The sequence below is a fragment of the Lipomyces tetrasporus genome (assembly GCF_029532465.1).
Source record: "Lipomyces tetrasporus strain NRRL Y-64009 chromosome Unknown POJ06scaffold_3, whole genome shotgun sequence".
Lineage (NCBI taxonomy): Eukaryota > Fungi > Ascomycota > Lipomycetes > Lipomycetales > Lipomycetaceae > Lipomyces > Lipomyces tetrasporus.
Window position 1 is genome coordinate 1 of NW_026611598.1, and position 15,844 is coordinate 15,844.

Genomic DNA, 15,844 nt, shown 5'->3' on the forward strand with positions numbered 1-15,844 from the left:
ACCCTAACCCTGACCCTAACCCTAACCCTTAACCCTAACCCTAACCCTGACCCTAACCCTAACCCTAACCCTGACCCTGACCCTGACCCTAACCCTAACCCTAACCCGTGGGCTATTTCAATCGGGGTGAACACCATATGTACGGTGTACGATACCTGCAAGCATTGATATTAGTCCTAGCTATCCTCACCACGGCATTCACATTGTTGTGCGGCTTTGCCCTATCTTCATCTATACGTCTCACCAGCTTCATTGCGGGATATGTGTCGCTCGGTCTATACGGAAGCCTTCTCTCCTACAGGCTCTTCTTCCATCCTCTGAGGAACTTCCCTGGGCCCATCGGGGCTAAAGTCAGTAGCCTGTGGTATAGCACACAGCTCACCAACCCCGATGCCCACAAGAAAGCACTTCAGCTATACGAGCGATACGGCCCCTTTGTCCGTGTCGGGTCCTCCGATCTGATGATCGCCCACCCCTTAGCGGTCCCAGCGGTGCATGGTGCGCAAAGTCAGTGCCGCAAGGCGTCATGGTATGATGAGGATTGGCCTCGACAATCCATCCACACGAGTCGTGACCACCAATTCCATGCCGACCGACGGCGGGTCTGGAGCCATTCATTCAGTGACAAGGCTCTTCGGAGCTATGAGCCTCGTATCGAAGTGTACAACAAAGCCCTAATGGATCGCCTAGGAGACCATGGAGGCCAGCCGATGAACGCAGCTAAATGGTTCAACTACTACAGCTACGATGTGATGGGTGATCTTGCATTCACCAAGGACTTTGGCCTACTTAGAAGCGGCCAGCAACATTTAGCTGTAGAATTGCTCAACGATGCCTTGGGGATTCAGGGCATCAAGCTGCCGACATGGATGTTTCGGATGCTCATTGCCATCCCAGGCCTGACAGAGAAGTACTGGCGATTCATCCAATACTGTGACGAGCAGCTCGCCGCCCAGATGGCACAGAAAGATACAGAGAAGCCTAGTCTCATGGCTCGCCTTCTAGCCCATGCTGGGCCAAATCCTTCCAAATCCGACCTCCTGACTCTTCAAAGCGATTCACGAACCATTATAGTGGCGGGAAGTGATACGACAGCGGCCACCCTCTCGCATATAGCCTACTTACTGGCCAAGAATCCCGAGCATATAGTCAAGCTACGTCAGGAACTCCTTCCCCTGATGAACGCAGACGGGAGCTTCGAGCATCAGAAAGTTTATCAGGCTGAGCATTTGAACGCAGTCATCAACGAGGCTCTGCGCCTGTACCCCGTGCCACCTACCGCGATCGTGCGCAAGACACCCATCCAGGGGATTACGGTGGATGGGACTTTTATTCCCGGCAATATTAATGTTTGGACGCCGCAGTACGTTATCGCACGATCTAACGACGCGTATGACCAGGCATATGACTTCATTCCTGAACGCTGGTATTCAATGCCGCATCTGGTTATAGAAAAGGCCGGATATTCCCCATTCCTCACAGGTAATTGATGGAAGTTCGCTTCAACTGGGTTTTTGCTGACCATGATAGGGCCCTATGGCTGTATTGGTCGCCCTCTGGCACTGATGCAAATTCGCTTGGTTATCGCTGCTACGGTTTCAAAGTTTGACATCGGGTTTCCTCCTGGAGCTGATGGCTCTGATTTTGTTGAGAACACCAAAGATCGCTTTACCTGGGGTTTGGCAGAACTGAATCTTTGTTTCCGGCCATGGCAGCGAAGCACTTCGAATCATAGCTGATTTGCCATTTTCACTTTTTATAATTGAGCAGAACTTTTATCTAAAATGTACTATGGGTGGACAGAATTCTCGGATCTACACTCATTTGCTATAACAAGACGTCAGGGTTATACATAGCTTTATTACTTAGAAGAGCCGGATCTTCGTATAGTATAGTTCATCCCTCTAAGCTTTCCATAGAGTAAGATAGAAGAACAGGCTAGAGGAGGTTTCTGTTCTTGGGCAAGACATCGCCTATTGTCCATCACCCACCGTACTGTTTACCCCGTTCGGCCCGAGCACACCGACCGCATGGCGATAATGGCCAGTCTGCACACAAGTCTGTCAGAAGATGGAAGGGTTTTTCCGTATCAGCTAAGGTATCATGTAACTTGTCACTGATTCTTCACACACCCACTCCAGCGAGCAGTCAACGACAATCCCAAACGACATGGGTGCCTGAAACTCCAAAGACAATAATCCAATTGCAGAGTCAGGCGGACAAAATTGAAAAGTATGTGGGACGTCGCAGCGTAAGTCCCGGAAGTTCAACAGAGATTGCGATAATTCAGATAAAGAAGTGCGCCGAAGTGGCACTATACACGACTGCCGTTTTAAATGATGAAATTACACGACTTCAGGAGACTGTGCCACAGAAAAAGAAAAAAATGGAAATTACAAGATCATTTATTAATTCTAGCACAATATTAACTGGGGTAGAGGGTCCGCAGCGCACGCCAGACCAGAAAGAAAGCGACGAGCAAGGCGACGGTGACACTATTGTCTTGAATACATCAGCTAAGAACAAGCCACGCAAGCTCTGAAATACAATTGAAAATAGCTCAGATATATATTATATTGCTGAAAATAAATTTATATTAAATTTATATTTTGATAATGGTATATAATGTTGCGTTGTTAGCTGCTATATGTAAAAATATTGGATGTGGTGGGTAGGAGCGATCCGCTCGCTGGGACGATCCACTTGCCGATCACGTTAGGCGGTATCACTCCTGTCAGAATGGACTACTTATGCAATCCAATGTCCATCAATTGTTGGACGATTTCAAAGTCTTCATCAACCCAGATAACATTCACAAGATAACCAGTTTCGATTCCGATCGTTTGGGATTGGATGGAAGGACGCTGGACCCCATATGTCGCGATCCAAACGATGAGCGGAGGGTAACTGGTGAGCTTCTGCAGTGGCACTTCTGTCAAGCAATATTGGCCAATATGAGAGGTGCTGGAGAAACAGTTTTCGAGTTTGACTTTCCACCTGGAACTGATATGATTTGTGAAATCCGTAGCGGGCCAGAAGCCGCGAAAAGAATGGGGGCCGAACTATTCTCGAGGTTGGATGGAATATCTCTCTCGTAGTGAATGTTATTTCAATGCTGCACCATGTGGTTCGACATAATGAAAGTTATCCCATAGTTCGACCCAAATCCTCTGAGAAGTGGTTCGTATATTGGGAACCATACAAGCTTAGTTTTCACTAGGGCTGTTGACGATACGATATCGGCACTATTTTTCCATATCGTCAATCGGCATCGTCTAACTTAAGGTCTGCCGATATATATCGTCAATCGGCATCGTCTAACTGGAAGTCTGCCGATACGATATCGTCGTAATTTGACGACTACGGAAAAGTCTTGTGCCGTTGCATCATTAACTCATCCAGATTCATTTATTCGTCATCATCCAGAAACGTGTGACACGGATCAACAGAGCGTGTAAGCAGTAAGCAGCGTGTAAGCAGTAAGCCGTCGTTGTAGCGAGCTCTCGAACTTAGAACTAGTAACAACTAGATTATTTGATGACCAACCCTTGTCAAAGTTGGCTCTGTAATTGGTGGCGGATACACAAGGACGAGTATCAGATGGCAGCAGCAGCCAGGGATTATCTGGCGATCCCTGCCTCTGAAGTTGCTGTAGAGCGGCTGTTTATAGGGCTGTTGACGATACGATATCGGCACTATTTTTCCATATCGTCAATCGGCATCGTCTAACTTAAGGTCTGCCGATATATATCGTCAATCGGCATCGTCTAACTGGAAGTCTGCCGATACGATATCGTCGTAATTTGACGACTGCCGATACGATATCGTCACCGATAATTGGAAGTGGCCCGTACAAATTGGGCTCGGGCTCACCTACCAAAACGGAAAAGTCCTGTGCCGTTGCATCATTAACTCATCCAGATTCATTTATTCGTCATCATCCAGAAACGTGTGACACGGATCAACAGAGCGTGTAAGCAGTAAGCAGCGTGTAAGCAGTAAGCCGTCGTTTTGCTAGCAGATGGAATTCAACATTCCGAATGATCGATGATGGCTTGAAATCGAAACAACAAATAAATAAGTTCGTAGATCTTCAGAAGGAACTTCCACCCTTTACTGTTGAAGATTGGTCGCGTCTCGAGCAGATCCACCTAGTATTCAACAAGTTCAATGAGTTTACGTCCTTCGTTTCGAAACGGAATCTACAAATCAGTCTTGCCGTCCCCATTTACTATGAACTACACGAATTACTCGATGACGCGAGTAAACGCAATGGTGACTTCACAAGACTGGATCAAGAAATTGCAACCGCCGTAAAGAAGGGCATGAAGAAGTACGAAAAGTACTATTCCATAATGGACGACTGCGACACATATTACAATGCATTTGTCTTGGATCCCAGAGTCAAAGGCAAGTTAATCTCGCGGGAATTACAAGATGGCAATGCAGGCACCATGATTTTGGAAACTATCCGCACGAACCTCCATCAAAGATATGGGACTAGCTGTGCGGAGCATTATTCAACTGCACCACAACAATATTCTACGGAGCATAGTGATGTGGAATCTAGAATGCTGAAGACCCTGCAACTGGGAGATCAGTCTCTTGTCTCGGATATTGATAGGTACTTCGAGACGCCTCCGATCAGTGTTGCAGATGCCACAGGTTAAAATTGGCTCTGTAATTGGTGGCGGATACACCAGGACGAGTATCCACAGATGGCAGCAGCAGCCAGGGATTATCTGGCGATCCCTGCCTCTGAAGTTGCTGTAGAGCGGCTGTTTAGCACAGCGAGGGATGTCTTAGGTATCCGCAGACATTCGTTGAAGGGCGATACCATAAGAATGCTGATGTTGATTCGCGACGGTTTCAAGTGGTAGGGGCCCAGCATTTCCAACGTTGATCTTTGCGTTAGCATTCATTATTTTTATTTTATTTTTATAATAAATTTCTTTTATTTTTTAGTTTAACAGTAGTACTCAACAATTGTCACAAATGCTGGATAGGGACTATTGTTTGAAAACTCGCACGCTGACCACAAAAAACCTAAGAATTCAATGTAGTTATCAGAATATTGCCGATTTGACGATATCGTCAGACCCTTTGCCGATATCGTATCGGCAAACTCAGGTGCTGACGATTTCTATCGTCAATCGGCAATCGTCTAACTGGAAGTCTGCCGATATCAAATGACGATACGATATCGGCATATCGTCAATATCGCCAACAGCCCTAGTTTTCACAAAAATCAATGGACCTTCAATTGCAAATTTTTATTATTGGTTAACAAGTATTGAGACCAACAATTATATTGAATGTTGGCATTCTGTGCTGAAACTACTATAAATTGGAGCTGCTCGCTTAAAGCGCCTTGATTCTTCCAATATCAATTATTTGAGTTGAATCTGACTATTGCATCAGGCATGTCCAAGGACATGTCGAGAGCATCTCTAAGACGCTGGAAGGTCGGTTTGGGTAATGCCTTGGTGAGGAAATCCGCAAGCATATGCTCAGATGGTATATGAACAATTGAAATGTCTTTTGACTCTACTCTTTCACGGGTGAAGTGATAATGAATATCAATTTGCTTGCAGCGAGTATGAGAACTGGGATTGTGAGCCATTGAAATACAGCTCATATTGTATTTCACTTCGTAGTCAAAATGCTTATTTATAAATATTCTTTGCATCCCAAGGCAGAACTTCCGCCATCGATCAAACCGGAATATAACTATATCCGCAGTCGAGTCAGACACAAAAACTCGAAGTTCCACGAGGTTTCTTCTTTTGCGAGCAGCTAATGGGATTGCCGCAATAAAAGACATCCCAGAATTAGAGATAAGGCAGGCTTAGCCAAAAAAAAAAAAAAAAAAAAAAAAAAACAAAAAAAAAAAAAAACCAAATAAAAAAAACCAAATAAACAAAAAAGTACTATTCGTGATATCACCGAACACGAAGAATAGAAATATAAAGATATCGTATTTATCGAGAATGCAAGACTTTCTGACCAATTTCCTTATCCCGTTATCAGAGGTTGGAGCTTTCCCTTAGCCTTCATAGGTATCAACCGATTTCGAAACATTCACGCGTCCAACTAACTAACCTCTCCCTCAGAATGTCTGATTCATGAAACTGATCGGCAACGACCTGCCGAGTTACAGCCTCGTTTGGCGCAATACGCTTCGCTGCCAAAACGCTTGGAAACCTCGTGCCGAGAGGTGACAATAACTGCAATAGAACGAATGTTTCTCGAGCCTATCCGTTAATTCAATCCAGAGATCGTCCGCGAGTGATTGAGATTGCAGCCTTGCTCGAGTAGAGTGCATGGCCAGCGGAACTGCATCGACCCAAATGGTTCCCAACATTGAAACGGGAGGAAAGGCCGGGCTGGACGTACTTCTAGGCTAGAAGTCTCGAAGCCATTGCGATCATTTACAACGGGACTTCCGCGCAAGTGTGGTTCGTCCACAAAAAAAATTTCATTGTGAACCTGAACGAACAGGAACCGGCCTGCGCGTTCACTTCCATCCAAATACTGAGCCCAAAGGCACATCCACACCATCATGGATGGACTGTCTTGGACTAAATAAAGACAGGTTGACACATACATAGCGTAAATTAAAATCACTGTGATAAGTGCGCGCTATGCAAGACCACCGAATTAGGCTGCTGGTTGATTAATAGCGTCCGTCGATTTGTGGGTTCTGCTCGTACTCATATCAATAAACCGTTCAAGGACCCATTGACTTTTGCTATCGATAAGCAGCTAGCCTAGCCGAGGACTAGTATATGTTGAAATGACTTTGAGTCCTGAAATGTAATTAACGCAGAGAGAATTCATTTATCCAACCACTGACAAAGTCAATCGATATCTGTATACCTATCAGAAAATTCCCGTAGCAAGCAGTTGCCAGTTCTTAGAATCCAATCTATTGGCGGATAATCAGATTGGAACAATGAGTCCCGACATCTCCAAGACAGCATATACTAGATAAGGCGATAAGCTGAGAATGCCAAGTATCAGCGGCGAAACGCCGAGACGCGGCTTTTCAAATTGGCGAGGCAGGCTGAGCGATTATTCACCGCAGATTTCGTTTGCATGGGGAGCGCCGCTGAAGCTCCAACTTTATATTATGCCGGCTTATCGTGTCTACGATAAGATTGGTTCGATGATGTGCACAAGCCAATTAGTGAACGCCAACTTCCCATTGTCAGACAGTGGCCAGGGAGGATCAACTACGCCAGTCCATTCAGGTTGCACGGTAGAGGCGTGGATGTTTCTTGGTAGACCACAAGAGCTCTCCGGCTATCTACCAAGCTGCCTAGGCATTCTTGGTTCAGTCAAAATTCGTGTGCGTCCTGGCTATTTCCCAGCCCTCGATACAACCTTATCTTGGCGGCCATCTTTTGCTGCAAGACCCACTTGTGATGTGCATCTTGGCAGCTCGGCAAGGTGCATCCCCAATTTAGTGGGGTGCAACACCCGCCATACCTTCATGAGTAATCGTAGCATATTGTCATATTGTCTATGCAAATTCGATCGCGACAGTTTTGAACAGTTGATGCCGTACGCTGCTTGTTCCTTGTAGATATAAAATACGCTTCAGCTGCGGGTTGCCGGCATATCGGCTTTTAAGCTGCGCACGGTCTGATTAGATTAAGGTAGGCAACTAAGTACTTAGTTCTTAATAGGCTATCTGCAGCTGCAGCGCGGGCCACTCTTTTGCGCTCATCATCTGAATGACATTCTTATCGCCTCCCTCCCTGCTCTCCTTTGCGCCACTGAATTTATCTCCACTTTAATCAAATTCGAATGCAATGGCGCTCCACAAATGTTTTGGAACCCATTCTGGCGACATTTGCTTGGCGGATACGTTGAACAAAAACGATATATCTTCTCGGGTCGTCCCTGCATTTCTTACTCTCGATCTACCTCGCTGGACCCATTATAGTTTTGGCTGGCTTTGGTTTCTTAGTAGTTATAAGTAGCGTCTTCTTGTCGGACGCAGGTGCGTTTTCTAACTTCCTGAGCATTGCGCAGTACTCTACTTAAGAGTCCTCAAGTCCCTGTTTCTGCCACTACAATTCCTAACGTCAGATAGATGTCTCGTTATGAAAAGCAATCTACCCTCATAGAGGCAACTGGCTTCTCTGCTAAAGAAAGCGACTCCACAAGTGAAAAGAAGGAAGTGTATATCACGACTGAATTAGATACTGTGGAGACAGATGAGTTCAAGTACACTGCTGAGGAAAAAGAAAAGATCTTCGCGTTTATTGAGACTGTGAGCAACTTGCGTGACATTCTTGATGAGGACCCAGACTACATTCTGGACAACATGAAGTCGTTGACTCTGGAGGAATCACTTGCATTACTGAAGGAAGCGGCGGAGTACTACAAGGAGGACGTCAACTTTCCAGAAGATATGATGATGCGCATCAAGATTCTTTTGCTCGGAGAGCAGATAAGTGGTATGGATCCGTTTTACTACCAGCTTGAAGCTCGACTACAAGCAGCCCTGATAAAGTTTGACTCCCCGTATCCCGAAGTGCGTGCCGTTATTAGGCCTACCGATGATCCCTCTATGCCTTGTGAGACTTTCCGTGCTTATGTGGTTGGAATATTCTGGGTGTGCTGTGCGTCCTTCATCAATCAGATGTACCACGAGCGTCAGCCTTCAATCACACTGAATGCAACCGTCCTTCAGGTTCTGATATACCCTTCGGGAAAATTCATTGCCAAATCGCTCCCTAATTGGAATGTCAATATTTTCGGATGGAAATTTCCTTTAAATCCAGGGCCATGGACGTTCAAAGAGCAAATGTTTGTGACAATCATGACGAATGTCGGAGGTGGCGCCACAAATTTCTTCCACTACGCTCTCACCATGCGCTTGGGAATCTTTTTTAATAGCGAGTGGGTCCAATACGGTTTTCTATTCTTAATGGCATTTGTAACGCAGTTTTTTGGGTTCGGTCTTGCTGGAATAATGCGTCGTTACGTTGTGTACCCGACAAAGGTAGAATCCCCACGTTATTTAACACTTGCTTGAATAGCCGTTGCTGCATGCTAACTAGTCCAAGGCAGTTTGGCCTACAATTCTTCCAATTCTTCAGCTTAACCGAGCACTACTACTTCCGGAGACTAAGCAGAATATCAATGGGTGGACTATTTCAAAATACAAGCTGTTCTGGATAACTTTCGTTAGTATGTTCGTGTACTTCTTTATTCCGGACTATCTCTTTACGGCACTCTCGACATTCAATTGGATGACGTGGATTGCACCTAAAAACAAGAAGCTTGCCTTCATCACTGGTTCTAGAATGGGTCTTGGAATCAATCCCTGGACAACATTCGACTGGTCAGTTATCAACTACACAACACCGCTCGTCTTGCCATTTTTCGCTGCGCTCAATAAGTACATCGGCGTTTGGGTGGGAGCGCTTGTTATTATTGGTTTGTACTGGTCTAACTATAAGTACACCGCTTACTTTCCCCCAAACAACAGTAATGTCTATGACCGAACTGGGATGAGATATAATCTATCAAGGGTTATGACGAACCACGAGTTCGATGAGGAAAAATATCGAGGATATTCTCCGGTTTATATCGGTGCCGGTAATATGACAATGCTCGGCGCCTACTATTGCATGTACACGTGTGCTTTCTGCTATATTATGTTAAATGAGTGGAAGACTATCCGAGACGCATGCAAGGGCTTTTATCGCAGTCTCAGGGATCGTAAACTGTCCAACTACGAGATGTTTGACGACCCTTTTTCTCGAACAATGCGACAGTATAAAGAGGTACCTGACTGGTGGTTTATTGCGACTTTGATTATCGCGTTTTCTATTGGCGTTGGCGCTATTGTGGGTTATCCGACAAACACTCCAGTCTGGGCTGTTGTCGTTGTCATATTGGTTTGCATAGCACTCCTTATTCCCACCACAATTATTTTTTCGACTACCGGATATCTGATTCCAGGAGACACGCTAACTGTTATTATTGCTGGCTATATGGTGCATGGTAACCCAATAGCGTCCTTAATTTGCCGTGTATTTGGATTCAACACTGATGAACAGGCGGAAACGTTCCTTGGAGATCAGAAAATGGCTCACTACGCTCGAATGCCCCCTAGAGGTGTGTTTCGCGCCCAGATGACCGCGACTCTGTTGCAGTGCTTTGTCACAACCGGTGCACTTACCTGGCTTATCAGCCACACTCCTGATCTGTGCACACTTACGCAGTCAGCCCGCTTGGTGTGCACTTTTCCAAACCAACTTTATTCCAACACACTCCTACTCGGGGTGATAGGTCCGCACAGGACATACGATGTTATCTATCCTGCATTGAAATACGGCTTTCTTGTTGGCGTGCTAGTTGGCGTCGGTTTTTGGGCCTTGAGACGTCGTTACGTCAAATATCTCAAACATGTTCATCCGGTAGTTATTATCTCCGGTATTACACGATATGGTGCGACATACAATCTATCCTATTTCACACCAGGAATTTACTTTTCGTTTATTTTCATGGTTTTAATTCGGCGTCGCTACCTCTTGTGGTGGACCAAGTATAACTATATATTGTCGTCTGGTCTCACAGCCGGGATGGCGTTCAGTGGTATCCTCATTTTCTTTGCGTTGCAATATACCGGGCATACACTAAAGTGGTGGGGGACAATGGTCCAAAATGCGGGTGTCGATGGTGCCGGCACTGCGACCTTGCTTACAGCTCCAAATGGTGGATTTGGACCGCAAGTGGGTTCGTGGCAATAGTTTCTATGAAGTTTTGTACCGATTCATGTGATGGTCGTGTAGTGTGAGCTAGGGCAATATTATATAAGAGTGAATGGCTATAAGCTTCTTGCTAGGCGTATGAGCTGTGTCCGAGATCTCGTGCCTCAGAGCTCAATCAATACATTTAACAATAGAAGATGGGCACCCTCACTTAACCTCCAAATCATGTCACACGACATGTCGCTTAATGCAATTTGTCTATGGCTGGCATTTATAGATTTGCAGTAGACCAAATTCCTTTAAATCTGCAACACAAAAAGGTGACAGATACTATTCTCAATATCTCGATAGTCTGCAACAGAGAATCGCAAGACTCTTTTCTTCAGCGCGATACTTTAAATAATATATATATATAACTTATATTATCTCTGAAATAAATATGATTATCAGACGCTCGATTCATTTCTTGGCCCGTTACAATAGGAAGTATTCTATGACAGTGCTCGGCCCAAATTATATGGTTGCGTTCAGAGCTGCGGTTGGCTCAACTAAAGTTGATGTCGAAACAAATATATTTTTTCAGCCCAATTGAGCGGTATATATCGTAATATCTTATATTCTTATTTCGTCGTCCCTTACGAGCCCCGTGCATATCCGTGGATATGACGGATATGAATACGGATAAGCCCGTTTCTTCTGGATGATATGGATACGGATATGGATAACGAAAAATAGACCAGGATATTATCCGTGGCGGTCCCTAAATTTATGGATGGTCATAGACTACTCTTGCTATGTCAGTTGTTGCGTCCTGTCATGACAAAAGGCTCAGTTGGTCCTTGTGCACCTTACTACGTTTTCGTCATCAAGAAGGCTGCTGGCTATCATTAAATACTTGGGAAGGATTAGCAACATGACTCCTAAAGTTATCGTCGTAACCGGCACTAACAGGGTGAGGGGTATGCTCTCTCGCCGTTCTTACTTTCTATTATCACTTACCAGAAAGTAGGTATCGGTCTCGCCCTTGCGACGGAGCTTAGCCAACATGGTTGTTCTTGCGACTGTACGCTATAAGGGCAAAGTTATCAGCACACTGTTCGTTGCTCTCCCTCACGTGAAGCTTGTCGAGATGTAAGTGATGATTTTGACTGTATCGACAATGCAGCAGCTGAGATTGAAAATCTTGCTCCCGAAGGAACTGACGAACTGTGGTGCTCACTAAGTCTATTGTACAGAATCTTAACCCTGCTCAATGTTGGTTATGGTGCCAGTGTGATATCTGTGCGGTCAGTTAATCCGGGCGACATGGCGAGGGAGTATAAGATCAACGTGATAGCTCCTTCCAATAAGCTTTATATACATCTCGCAGCAACAAGACGCCTCATAGTCTCCGCGCTCAAGGAGCTCCTCCGTGAGCCTAATAAATCGCGTCCACTATTAAACAATATTTCCACTGACACCCCAGAGGCTGGTGTAGCCAAATAATCCCACGCGGCCGCTGCGGGGATACTCTTCCCCATGTGTTCTCCACCGAGAGAGTAGCCAGTTTTTTTAAGTTTTTTTCATTTGTCACCGACTCATCTATCATGACAACTCCATCTTCAAAGTACCGGTCGACGTCAGATAGATGCTGCTTGCGAGGTTGCAACTTCTGTAGTACTCGAGCCTCTATACTGATTCCCCGGCTTATGTGAACTTCACTGGGTGCGAACGATTGTTCTGTCACTAAAGGATACCGCTCACGAAGTAAGTCATTTATATGCCTGATAACCGTCTGGGCTATCACTGCTCCCAATTCTTTCTCCAGCAGCAGCGTCTTGAAGCGTGGGTCCAGGACTACAGCGAAATAATACATATCCCGCACATCCATGAGATAATAATATTTTCGGAATTTCTTCAGACCTGCAGATACAGCTGCAGCAATCTCTGAATTAAGACCTGAAAATTCACCCCTCTCTAGAAGACGCATCAAGCAATATGTCGTGCAGCTCGTAGTAGATGGGGATGACCAAGCTAATCTGTGGCTGGCACTTCGAAACTGTAAGAGCAAACTCTTCAATTTTTGCAAGCCGAAAACTCAACGACTCTCCCTTGGTACTGGAAATCAGCAGTCAACCAGTGACCAATAACTCCGAGTATGGCCTTAGAATTTTCGCTGGTCCAAGCATCCAAAGAGAGCGCGATCGTTTGACATGTGCGGTCCAGCTCGTCGATCAGTTGTGTCCGACACGACTGGAATTCTGTGTCTATTCTGCGAGCCATTGTCATGCGGGAGCTGAACGGTAGCGAAATACCTAGATCTTGGAAGATCTGCTGGAATGTCGGCGATTCGATAGCGTCAAATGCCATATTATTCAGGACTATCCACCGTACTAAGTTTCGTTCCAAAAACTTTGCCGCGTTGTCCAGCGCACGTTTCTGGAAGAAACTGGCAATTGACGGCTGTTTGGTGCCGGACCTTTCATCCTCATTGTTACATTCAGAGCCAGTTATTGAGATTCCATGTTTGGTGAGGTGAAATCTCATATTTGATGTTGATGTTGCTCTTGCGGAATCAGTTGTCGTCCAATGACATCGTTTACATCGTATCTCACGATCTTCTATCGGCCCTTTACCCCTCTTCGGCCACCACAGCTTTCCTGGCAGCGCTGAGACATCAAACTGCACCCATAAAGATTGATTCGGCGGATTCTTTCGCGAAGATTCCGATTCGGTTGACACGCTGGATGTGTCAACTTGCCCATCATCGTTTAACTCAGACTGCTGAGAAGAGTCTGCTGGAAGTTGGTTCAATTGGCTTGCTGAGTCGTCCGAAGTAATAAGCTCGACGCCACTGGACCCTATATTGGAACGAAATCTTTTGATAACGCGGTCTTCTGGCGGTGCTTCCTCGTCGCTGCCATCATTAAGAAGGTGGTAATCGACCCTTTGAGAACGTTGCGGGTGCTTGCGGGGCGATACAGAGAAATTATCCATACCGTAGAGAACAAATTGCGGCGACAGCTCTATTTGGCCCCAACGACGAAAGATATCCTCTAGCTTTGGATAGAACCGTTACAAACGCGTGCCTGACGCGTGTCCCTGGGAGTAAACAAGACCCACAAAGCTCGGTGTCCATGGCTTTACCCTAACCTCTTTTGTAAGCAGCATTTTGGCAAAGAATAAAACCTCTTTAACCATTAGTCGAATACGATTATCCGTATCCGTATCCGTGATATCCACGGATATCCACGGATATTCTCGCAGGAATGGCGAGAATATGAATAAAAGATATTACACCATCACTAATATGAGATATACCGTGCAACTGGGTTAGATACGACTGTCGTATAATGCTTAAGATCGATCAGGCGATCCATACGTATTAACCCAGGCCACATTGCTCTGCAAATGAGCCGGATGAGCAGGTCTAATATATGTAAAGATCAGCTTATATGCAGGCAACATAAGCTGTTGTTATTGATACGGTTTCCATATTTCGTGCCCGATTCTACGATTGCTCTGATCGACTGATGATTGCCGCATCTGGATGACAAGAATTTAAATTTACTTATCTAATTTGTAATTAAATACGAAATATGAAACAAGCATAACTACAAATAAAAATAAGGCTTAGAAAATAAAAACATGACTAAATAAGGCTTTCTTTGAATGACTGGCGAAAGGGAAGGATCCATGTCAGCATCGCTTGCGAGAACTTGGGACGCAGATTCATCAGGGATATAATGTCATCCAAAATTGCGGTACCTGTCTCACTCACTTCAAGGCGACGACGCGAACGGGATCGCGGGCCTTCGTCAGAGTCGCCTTCACTATCTGTGCCGGTATTCAGCGCATGATAATCAAGACGCTTCGCTCGAGGGGGGCGCTGTTGTGTATTTATTCGTAGCTCAGTTTAGTGGACTACTACGTTCTTCGAAAAACTTCTGCGTAAACTATGTTCCTCATTATGACTATCTATTTCGGGCACATCAGAAAGATAAAACACCTCTCTTATAATAATTCGCTCAATATCTTCATTTATGTGCTTTATGAGTAATTTTAATTTATAGTAAACGGATATCCACGGATATCCACGGATATGACTAATCAAGATTGCTTTATCCGTATCCGTATCCGTATCCGCCTAATGTCTATCCGTATCCGCAATTTTTGACGGATATCCGCGGATATATCCGTTATCCGTGTATCCGTGCCGATCCCTATTTCAGAACAGCCTTTTGTCTACTTGCACTGAGCAGGCATACTCATCTCTCGTAGTGAGTGGTACACCAGACAGTGTGAAGCTAGACATTTTATTCAGTTCACAGAGACTAGTTTAGTTCGTGACCAACGTCACTAGACATTTTATTCAACGTCACTAAGGTTATTTGACTCTGGTGATATCACCACTGCAGGGTTAGTGATACTATCACTAAATCGAGGACCTACAGACTCCTATCAAGAAGTAAAAGAGGAAGGGTGGCAAGGCACCTGACGTCGATGTATGCGCTGTCAAGTCGTTCTTAGTTATTGATTCCAGCAATACAGCTATTTCGTTAGCTAGTCTCCCTAGACTTCTCCCTACAAACATTTGTTAGTGTACCGGCATGGACACTAAATACAATCTTAACATGGAGTTTTTGGACTCCGCCTCTACGGTCCTGTCATCCATCACCGCCGTCCTCAAAAAACAGCTCTCGAGCTTGGAGCCATTTAAAATTAGAATTGAGTAGAGGATGTCGAGATAGACGGGCGCAATAAGTTTTTGGAGTGAGCTTACAATGAACTATTACTCACATATGCAGCCAAAGTCTCTGATCCTCCACAACTACACTCAGCCGCAGTTGGGACCACTTAATTCATGGATGGTAAATAGCTCTTTTCTTGGATAAAGCAAACATTCATCGCGATTGTCGATGACGATGCTGTACTGACGTCTTCATTGTGACCGAATCTTTACTTTCAATATAAGACTGATCCGGCACGCCTGGAAGAGTGCTGAACCTTCTCGACAATGGGCGACCTTTTCTTCCTCGTAGCGGACCAAAATCCAGTTAAACTCAAAAGCCACTAAAGTCAATTGTCGATTTCGATAGCTGAACGACGTGAAATACTTCTCACAATTCTGT

General features: G+C 45.1%; 3 protein-coding genes across 3 annotated transcripts; all 3 read left to right on the forward strand.

Annotated features, from left to right (window-relative positions):
- The first annotated feature begins 387 nt into the window (after positions 1-387).
- POJ06DRAFT_247419 (cytochrome P450) lies at positions 388-1,880 on the forward strand. The gene is made up of 2 exons (XM_056186902.1): positions 388-1,482; positions 1,531-1,880. Exons 1-2 carry the CDS (start codon positions 462-464, stop codon positions 1,737-1,739), a joined length of 1,230 nt encoding a protein of 409 aa, XP_056045073.1. The 5' UTR covers positions 388-461; the 3' UTR covers positions 1,740-1,880.
- A 739-nt stretch (positions 1,881-2,619) lies between these two features.
- Positions 2,620-3,098, forward strand: POJ06DRAFT_219649 (uncharacterized protein; the record flags this gene model as incomplete). Its single annotated transcript, XM_056185596.1, has 1 exon — positions 2,620-3,098. Exon 1 carries the CDS (start codon positions 2,751-2,753, stop codon positions 3,096-3,098), a length of 348 nt encoding a protein of 115 aa, XP_056045074.1. The 5' UTR covers positions 2,620-2,750.
- A 5,003-nt stretch (positions 3,099-8,101) lies between these two features.
- POJ06DRAFT_273932 (OPT oligopeptide transporter protein-domain-containing protein) lies at positions 8,102-10,935 on the forward strand (the record flags this gene model as incomplete). Its single annotated transcript, XM_056189605.1, has 2 exons — positions 8,102-9,016; positions 9,081-10,935. The coding sequence occupies 2 exons, from the start codon at positions 8,102-8,104 to the stop codon at positions 10,770-10,772; spliced, it is 2,607 nt and encodes an 868-aa protein (XP_056045075.1). The 3' UTR covers positions 10,773-10,935.
- Positions 10,936-15,844: the final 4,909 nt, after the last annotated feature.

Excerpts from the sequence above, each read along its gene's own strand:
- POJ06DRAFT_247419 (XM_056186902.1), top strand. The coding sequence starts at position 462 with ATGATCGCCCACCCCTTAGCGGTCCCAGCGGTGCATGGTGCGCAAAGT. Across the intron at positions 1,483-1,530 it reads ATATTCCCCATTCCTCACAG|GGCCCTATGGCTGTATTGGT; the intron begins GTAATTGATGGA and ends TGACCATGATAG.